Source organism: Anopheles bellator, chromosome 2 (assembly GCF_943735745.2).
Source record: "Anopheles bellator chromosome 2, idAnoBellAS_SP24_06.2, whole genome shotgun sequence".
NCBI classification, from domain to species: domain Eukaryota; kingdom Metazoa; phylum Arthropoda; class Insecta; order Diptera; family Culicidae; genus Anopheles; species Anopheles bellator.
Window position 1 is genome coordinate 31,960,510 of NC_071286.1, and position 9,440 is coordinate 31,969,949.

The 9,440-nt window shown below is 47.4% G+C and overlaps 1 protein-coding gene across 2 annotated transcripts in view; it reads right to left on the reverse strand.

Annotated features, from left to right (window-relative positions):
* Window positions 1-390: 390 nt before the first annotated feature.
* LOC131212657 (kinesin-like protein Klp98A) overlaps window positions 391-9,440 on the reverse strand; it is a 12,733-nt gene continuing 3,683 nt past the window's right edge. The window contains exons 2-8 of one of the 2 annotated variants that reach the window (XM_058206598.1): window positions 5,132-7,214; window positions 4,809-4,931; window positions 4,477-4,599; window positions 4,225-4,403; window positions 2,935-4,154; window positions 2,692-2,864; window positions 391-2,602 (exon numbers count right to left, since the gene is read on the reverse strand). In XM_058206598.1, the coding sequence (XP_058062581.1) occupies window positions 2,360-2,602; window positions 2,692-2,864; window positions 2,935-4,154; window positions 4,225-4,403; window positions 4,477-4,599; window positions 4,809-4,931; window positions 5,132-7,214 (4,144 nt within the window). In that variant the 3' untranslated portion in view covers window positions 391-2,359. The remainder of the gene's footprint in view (window positions 2,603-2,691; window positions 2,865-2,934; window positions 4,155-4,224; window positions 4,404-4,476; window positions 4,600-4,808; window positions 4,932-5,131; window positions 7,215-9,440) is intronic. The other variant, XM_058206599.1, reaches the window with a different exon arrangement.

The following is a 9,440-nucleotide window of genomic DNA, read 5'->3' on the forward strand; positions in this document are numbered from 1 at the left end:
GAACTGGCCCCTCAAAAGAGCAACGTTAACTGTTTCACAGCACTCCAATGAATGACCACCCTTCCGTAGTTCGTCGTTAGCATAGACAGTATGAACTTTTGGCGTATCCTTTGGCCAGCTCAACCGGAACATCACCCAATGCATGTTTGTCTGCCGAGCGATCCTTGCACCTGGCCTACTGCATAGAACCGGTTACCAACGGCAACCACCAAACGAACTGTTTGTTAGATATTGAACAAGTAACATGTTCGCCGGACGAACATGTCACCATCTGCTGAATGATATTCGTACCCTCTAAACTACTCGAAGTGAGAATCGAACACCAGAATCGATTTTCACGTTTCGGATCTATTTATAAAGTACTTTTACCACGTTTACTAACGCACAGAAATATATATTGGTGTTCATTTGTATTTTTTCCTTAGTATAATGTTCTACCATCCACTGCTCAGATTGCAACACTGAGATACTTTCGAAACAATATTGGGATTGATCATTATGCTAAAAAATATCGATCCATTTTGAGACACTCGCTACCACACGGGAGTTGATTTTGTTATTCCTTGCTAAACTTTTATACCCTTTCAAACACTGAATTGATTTTGAATATTTTTGTTGTCGTTTACAATGCTAAACTTTAGGCTAAACTTTTAGATCTTAGTTTCGTCTGGGCAACGGGCATTACGTGTGCTTCAGTCAAAGTCCTTGGTTGGAGGCATTTTCTATAATAATTTGTTCTAGTAATTTCCTTCACTGCTGCTTGTTGCGTTCAGCGATCGGTAAAACACCTGCATTTGTTACAATAGTTCACGTAATCGCATTGCTATTGACCAAATTTCATTTCAATTGGATTTACAATTTTCTAAACATTAAGGTCACATTGAACCGACAAATGGGGACTATAACCGTTTGGTTTTCATCTACAACCCCCCCCTCCTTAAGCTCCGAAGTCCTAGGTCTTGTTGCACCTTGTTGCTTTTGAGTTAATTACTACTTCTGTTTCCCGTTCAACACCTGTAAAGGTACACATGTAGGTAGGAATATAGGAACAGAACTCAGGAACACTATCTTTTGCCCTAGCTACAGAGGATACCACGGTCCGAGAGGACCGATATCGAATCGGATCGGATGTTGCTAATGAGACTGTTGCATTTGAGCAGTCGCTAAAGGGTTGGGTTCCTTATTTATCATCCTTTTTACAGAACAACATTAACGCTAGCTTAAAATAATAATGCACACGTCATATATGTTTAATAAAATGGGTATAATGAAAGAGTGACATGTGAAGTGAACAGCTCAACAGGCAAGAAACACTTCTTTTGCATTCATCGCTTTGCACGCTTTCCGGCAAGGTGGCCATTTTCAACAAGAAACCTTTACAAATTTGAAAACAAAAGATAGCACTATCCAACGTGAAGTGGAAGAAAAAATCACAGCTAATCTCTGTTCATGAACATTTTGCTACTCGGAACACACACAATGGTTTGCACGTTGTACTGACGTCTCGTTTGATATGATGAGAGTGATTATGATGATCGATTTGCCAGCAAAGAATGGCCTATATGGGAGTTTGATAATAGTTTAGTTTTCGGGTAGGAATAGAAAGGCATTACACTTCAATTCTCGGAACATATCATGTCTCCGGCTATCTTTGGAAGTTGGTAGGGAAAGGAGCACACTGGGCGCATAGTACAATCCTCGCCGTGGTGATCCGTTTGGTTCGTTTAATACAACACCACACAACGTGCCACACCTCGATATGGGCCACGATGGCGAATGGGTTCAACCAATGATTACTTTATCCTGCTGTCGATAAAGTTGGTGAAAATTGCCATCTAATGAACGTGGTTCGCATTGTAGCGCCTGCCGAGGAACGGGTTCTGTGGGAAAGTTGGATAGTTCGGGTTTATTAGACCCCGGTAGTACCTCGCTCAAATGGCGTTATTGTCACATTTCTTTTTTTGTCATATACGCTTTGAGCTAAACTATTACTATCATACTAGCCAATCTAACAGGTAAGACACCGTGGATTAATGAAAGGCCACTTAAACTGTACACAAAGAAAACAGTACCATGAATTTATACCCACACAAAAACCCTCTCAGGCACTCTTTTTATCTTTTCAACTCCATTTAGTAGATCATCAACTTGGGCGCATTTTCTTTGCTTGTCTTTGCGCTATTCTTGTGAAAGAAATTAAACAAATCGAAACAGGAAAACGTATTTCGAATTGGTTCTCTAACTACCCAGGGCTTTACTTAAGAACTAAAAACAGTTACTGGCTAGAAATCTAAAAGTCTTTCGCATCACAAATATAACACAATCTCGGCCACAACTGCTTCCTGGCATGTCCTACAGTTCAACCCGTGCCATGCTTGCCCGTTTCAAAGAGGCCCTTCTTGAAGAAGGAATGAAACTCGATGAGCGTTTGCTTGGTCAACCCAGGGCGACCTTCGCCCTCGTAGATCGCACAGTGTGGTAGTTTGGCGCACACCACCAACAGTCTCCGAAGGTACGTTTCCAGTTGACGCCGTCTCGTCTTTGCTACCGTTTCTGTGTTGGAGGCAAACAGCTCTCGCCGAGGGAAAGGAATCGTGGCAATCTGTTGACGGTTGGAAACGAGTACCGAATTGAAGGAACCATACAGACTGTATTTTCGTTTCAGGGATCTCAGATTTTTGGTTGCCTTACCTTGTCACCGTATTGCTTTTTCATTGTCAGATGCAGCTCGCGAAAACGACTGTACCGCCGCAACAGTGTCCATCGTTCGTCCGGAAGATTGATCTTAACTTCGTACTCGTAGTGCGTCTGCTTTCCTGCACCCCGTATGATGTACGTCGGGATGTTGATCAGATGTTCCGAACCTGTAGAAGGGCATCAAGCAACGATCGGAAGTTTAAATCCATGCGTTCTCATATCGATTCCACAACTTACGATATGTTCCATCCATGGACGGCAGCGAGCGCGTGACGCTAGGAGCGTAAATGCTGGTTTGTTCTCTTGATAACACGTAGGTCGGATAGATGCACGAATTTCCGACCCGGCTGTCATCGCTATCGGTAAAGCTCCCGGGAATGTCACGCATCGAATCCAATTGCTCACCGTCCGATAGGCAGCTCTTCTCGACGTCCTGTATCTTCAACTCTAGCTGCACGATACGCTTCTGTAGATCCTGTAGCTCGCCAATCTTGCCATCGAGCAGCCTCTTTTCGCCATTTGTTTCCAGAATTTTCATAATCTCTGCCTTTTTACTGGCGATGCTTTCGCGCAGGTGGTTCATCTCGCAAAGGATCAGATTGGCCGTTGACGATGTGATGGAACTGTTGTCGATCGATGAACTGCGTGATCGGTGCCCCTCGTCCTCGTCGACTCCTATATCTTCGTCGTCGTGTTCTTCCTCGTTACGGCTACCGTCGGTGCCGCTGCGCGTGCTGCCACTCACGCTCATACGCAGCGGATGTATCCCATGGCGGATGTCGAATATTTCGGTACGCAAGCTACTACTCTTCCCATTGCTCTTGTTGGATGCCGAAATCTTCAAACGACTCAAACTTTCCGTCATTTTGGAGTTTTTGATGTGAGAATTGCCATCATCCTCCGAATCGGTCGATTTACGATGCATTCGTAGCGATTGATTTACCTTTTCTACTCCGTTCTCACGATCGGTGACGATAACAGTGGCTGTCGCAGGGATTTTCTTCCCCTCATACTTGGAGGTTGGAGTCGAGGAAGTGGCAAGCAGTAGACAGTGGTCGTCCGATTGGATCAGCAACTTCCCGTGACCATTCTCACCCGCGCCGACCGTCAGCAATGTTGTCCCGCCATCGTTTTGTTTGTTGGTTTCGAAACTAACTCCACTGTCACTCATACCGCCGCCACCGAGCAACTCATGTCCTCCGTTCGAAGTGGCTTCCTCATAGTCCCGGTCGGCGTTGTCCGATTCCGTGCTTCCGTCCTCCGTTGAGCTGGGTGTCGGGATGAGATGGTTCAACGAGCCCAAGGCGGGTGTGTTAAGGGCCGATACGAACGAACAGTCCGAGTTGGCCGTATGAAAGGTATCACAGGTTTCTAGCGCACGGTTGGCCGTCGATTCATCTTCGGTTCCCTCTTCGCCAGTGTCACTTCCATTGGTGTGCGTAAGGTTGAGAGTCAATCTGCGTAATGAAAATAAGGGACCGATTAGCGGTACTCTACGATCGCGTGTAAGTGGGGTTTGTCTCTTACGAAAGCTTCTTTTGTTGAATTTGTTCCAATTCTTGCTGTGTTCGCTGTTGTAATAAGTCTCTGTTTTGCTGCTCCAGCTCATGAATCTTCACGTCCAACTCTGCGATCTTCTGTGTGCTTTCGGACAACAGATTTTCCTTTTCACTCAGCTCATTCTCGTACTTAGTAATTTCATCGCGCTGAAACCGGCCAAATCCAATGAACAGAATTATCTAACGTATACGAGCAAAAGAACAATGCTGCGAAACTTACGTTACGACGAATGAACTCCCGTATGTACTGCTGCGAGTAGGTGTCAAGCGACCGCGATATCTGAAGCAATATTTCCGAATAGTCTTCCGTTTGTGGCGCATTTTGTATCAGTTCCGTACTTGCCTGCGGAGCAAACAGAATACATCAGAAATTCATTCAACTTGATTTAGTACACAATTGTACTGTGCTGATCGTTACGTTATTAGCAATCGCTTTGTTTTAGATTCGAACAGTGAAACAACAAAATAACTGAATAAAAGCTAATCAAAACTAACAAAAATGATAACCAGAATAGCACTGTATTGAAATGAATAAAACTAGCGATGCTCTACCTCGTCCAACCGGCCGCAGTCCTGCAGCTCCTGTAGCTCTTTGGCAACATACTCATAGAAGTCACGCTTCTTCGTGTCGAGCTGCGTCTGAAGGGCCGCCAATTGCCGCACTAAAATGTCTACCTGTCTCAGCGCAATTGTAGCAAAAACAACGTCAAATCATGAACAAAAATGGAAATGAAGGAAAATAATTAAAAAATGTTTGAAAAGAGGAAAATAGATGAAAAGAAATATAATTAATAATACGCACAAATAAAATACATTCTGAAAACCAATCCACGAAACTAGCCGCCACTGTAACGTTAAAGTGAAATGCTACATACTTGCGACTTCTCATTGCTCGTTTCCCACAGGACCATCTCTCGGCGAGCCATCAACTCGCTGATGCGACTGTCCAATATTGTCAGCTTGTCCTGTCGTGTTCGCTCCAGCCGCTCCAGCTCTTCGGTGCACAGCTTAATCTTATTCTTGAACTGTTCGTGCATCCGGTTGCGTTCCACGTTTAACTGACGCAGCGCATTCTCGATAGTTTGCAATATCTTTCGGTGCTCATCCTGCAGCTCCACATCATCCCGGCTCGGTGTGTACTGGCGGAAGCGCAGGGCCGAGACCTGGGGCGAGTTATAAGAAAGACCAGCAAAGGCGTTGCTACCACCACCGGACATTGGCGAACCGTCCTCATCACTGATGAAGCTTGCGCAAAGGTTCTCCCGCGAAGCAGCAATTAGCGACAGCCGCGAAAGGTCGAGCCGCGAGGAGCGCTGTTGTTGGGTACTCTCCTGTCGCAGTTTGGCCGCTTCCGCAGGGTTGTTGTAGCGGAACATGTTCGTTCGGCCCAGTAGCAGTATGTCTCCTTGGCTGATCGCAGTTGGAACCTCGATGATGGACGCGTTCAGCAGACAAGTGGCGTTCGGGTTCGGATAGATCGTGGCCGTTCCACTCGAAAGCACGATTCGACAGTGCTCAGGCGCAATGCCGATGCCGTTTAGTATGATGTCCTGCGGGTACGGTGCTTCTTCGGTGCCGATCGACGTTTCGCCCTCCTTCAGACTGTAAAGCGTCACTCCGGTACTGATATCGTCGTGGATACCGATCAGATGAGGCATTTCCGAGTCGAGCACCACTCCGACGCCCGACTTGCGCAAACCAAGTGATTTCTGCTCGCGCAATATGGACTGTGCTTCGCGCCACTTTTCCGTCCACTCCTCGGTCAGCACCTTCTCCTGGGCTTCCTTCTTCTGCAAGTCCTCCAGCACCTTTAGCGATGGTTCCAATGCGGCCGTGTCGCTCGAGATCATCAACTTCAGCTTGTAGATTTCGTCGCGCAGCTCACGGATCAGTTTCACGTTCGGATCTTCGTTGATCGTCGGCTTATTGATGATGTTCTTGGCACGATTCGCGTAACGCAGCGTGCTCAACGTTTCGCTGTAGTTGATATCGGCAGGCGAAATGGCTGCAATCATAATGGTTTTGCTGTTACCACCCAGACTGTCCTTCAACAGCCAGGTCAGGATGGAATCACGGTACGGTATGTACAGCACGCGCTTGTTGTTGGTCGGGTTCGTCTGCTCAGCGAGCGCCGAAATGACGCTGCCGAGCGTCACCAGCGACTTGTTAATGTGGGCACCTTCTTTGAGCCGCTGGCCCGTAGCACCCGTGGCGTTGGCACGCTCGCTGCCAGCTAGATCGACCAGATGAATTTTAGAAACCGTTTCGCTCGGCAGCCCGTTAAGGTAGCGTGCCTGGACGAACGTTATCGTGAAGATTGCGTGGCTCCGGCTGCTGGTGTCGTTCATGTTGGTGCTGGCTGTCGTCCGCTGGATGTTGCCCTGGATCATGCAGTTCTGAATTTCCGCGTAGTCCGATACCGGATGTTGGGACAGATTTTCGACGTAGGGCCCAAGTGTTCGGTGTTCGCGCACCCGCAATCCATGTCCGGCACTGCTTGGCCCAAGCAAATCCTTCACCCGCTCGTTGTAGATCTCCAAGTACGAGCACTGTGTCTTGAAGCCCGTGCCTTCCTCTTGGCCGAGCTTCATGCGCGAAAACAGCGAGCGACATATTCGCGGAATCAAGCCCTGCGCCTCGGCTGTACCCATCATGGTGAACGTTTTGCCACTGCCTGTTTGACCGTAAGCAAAGACGCAAGCATTGTACCCCTGGAAGGCACAGTCGACGATCTCCGTGCCCAGATCGTCGAACACGGTCTCCTGGTGAGTAAAGTGGGCATCGCGTTCGTCCACGGACCAGTACGAGTGGTCAAACGTGAAGTCATTAAACGGGTCCTGGGCCACTCTCGTTGCCAGATCCACTCGGACGCCATTGCCTGTGCCAAGTTTCGGTTTTAACAGCCGGGTCTTCTTGCCATCCATCTGCACAATGAGCTTTGCGCCAAGTTCATGCTCCCTGCGAACGAAACCAAGCAGTTGAATATTAAAGTTGGAAATATGTTGGTCCCAAATTATGCTACAATCTACATATATGTTTCGATGTCTAACAAATCCCTAACGATCCTCTGAGCCAAATTATAGAACCGTAGACAAATTTAGAATCCCCAAAATCCAAAACCCATCGGAAATTAACATTTTCTTATTAAAACTAGGAAAATAAAATGTACAACATTTGTTTAACAATATAAAAATTCTCATCGTACGCATATCCATGTAATTATCATAATTAGCATGAGCTCAGCGCCTTACAATACAGCTCAGGGTATTGAACGCTAATGATAAAATCTAATGACCTAATGAACCTCACGCATTGTTACGAAAGAAGCAGTTAAACCGCCGTCAAAGTACTTCCCGAAAACCCGGGAAAAGTGAAATCACCCGTGGCTGCAATAAGGTAGGTCAACGGTAACGGAAGCAACTCACGATCGATTGTTTCCTACCTTATTCCGTGCGGAAAACGATTGGAACTACCACGGGAACGCAATGCCGTGAGCATTGCAAAAAGGTTCCTCCTAAGAGAAGTTTTAATTGAAAAACGAATATAGTTTCGCCGATTGAACAGCCCACGCGGCTTGGCTACGGTCAAGGGGCATACTTACTGGTCCGGTAAGGTAAAGGTCCGGCCCTACATTCACCGGCCGTCTTGACACAGGATCCGGCGGCGGGCAAAATCCACACTCCGATCGCAGGATCGCAGGCATCGCACAGATTTAGCAACTATTTATGATCGCCGTTTTGCTTTGTGTTTCACAGACGGCCCAGACTTTACACTTTCTTTCGAAATTCACTCACAGCGCCTAATCACAATCATCATTTAGCGGTAACCACACACTCGGCAACATGGTTCGTTAGCAGCTGCGGTATTTGGCGCTTCCTTCCTTCATTACTTTTCATCATTCATTCCTCCACTTTATCAGACGATCGCCATTCAAAGTATGACCGAAAAACGCCGCTCGGGATCGGATCGTTCCGCGATGACGCGATGGGCGAGACCGATCAAGCGGTAATCTATCGTTCGCTACGGAACCGCAGACGGTTCAAGCGATCACGCGTAATCTATGTCCAATCGGTGGTTGCAGATGAGCGCAACGTTTTCGAAGGGCGGAAAGGCGAAAAAATCTTCCGGCATAATCAGTACAGCGCGCCCGGCACTTCCATGCGGCACAGTTTGGCATGATTTATGTGCCGCGGTGGCGGTCGGGAGCGTGGCTGACATATTTGTGCATTATCACAAGCACGCCAGGAGCAGAGCTGATTAGCAAGAGCGCACACAATACGAAGCATTTGGCTTGAAAGCTTTGGTCTGGGAAATGCTTTGAAACTATCTCTAAATCGTGCCGCGGTTACCGCGCGCATTAAGTTTAATTGTCATTTCGCCGCGCATTACGTCAACTCGACAGCAACGTAAGTCGCGGCGGAGTATTACTCATGGTCCGCAGGTCGATTGCATCACCGTTTTGCGGTGTTTTGTTTGGGGCTGGGTTGTTGTGGGTCGCTCAATCATCGCTGGAGGTTTCTTTCCTTCGATTTAGCCGCAAACAGCCACGCAGCATAATCTTTTTCGTGGGCTGACCCCTTCGCTAGGCTGCTGCTAGACACACAAGCCCCCACATTGCCTTGGGGCGCCGAAATAGAAATTGCTCAGCTGAGTAATGTCTGTTCGATTTTCAACTTTTACAATTGATTTGGTTATCTACTCCTTACCAGTAACTCATTAGCATCGTAAGCGTTCAAACACACTGAACGTGTTCGATTTCGCATGCAATTGAATGAAAAATTGATCGCAGCCAAATGCAAGCAATACTATTACCAAATGGCAAAATTAGAATTGAAATGGCAAACCAACCGGAGGGTCTCGGAAAGGCAACATACGGACAGCTGACCGACAAACCAAACGGACGGTGACCGATCGGAAGGGACATCGAGCATAAGCCACAAGCAACAGGCTAACGGCTACAGAAACCGAACACCAATCTGTCATATCGGATGGTTAACTCTCCCACTCTACGGGTTGAGGTCCGTTTGGTCCGAGGCGCTTTGAGCGATGCCATTCTCCATGTTCCCGCCGGCCACAAGTCAATAAACTGAGCCCGCTGTGGACGTTCCGATACTGTTGCATTTCCGGATCATGGCAACTGATGGGTTGAGAAACCAGCGAACCAAACGAAACCGCAAGCTCAAG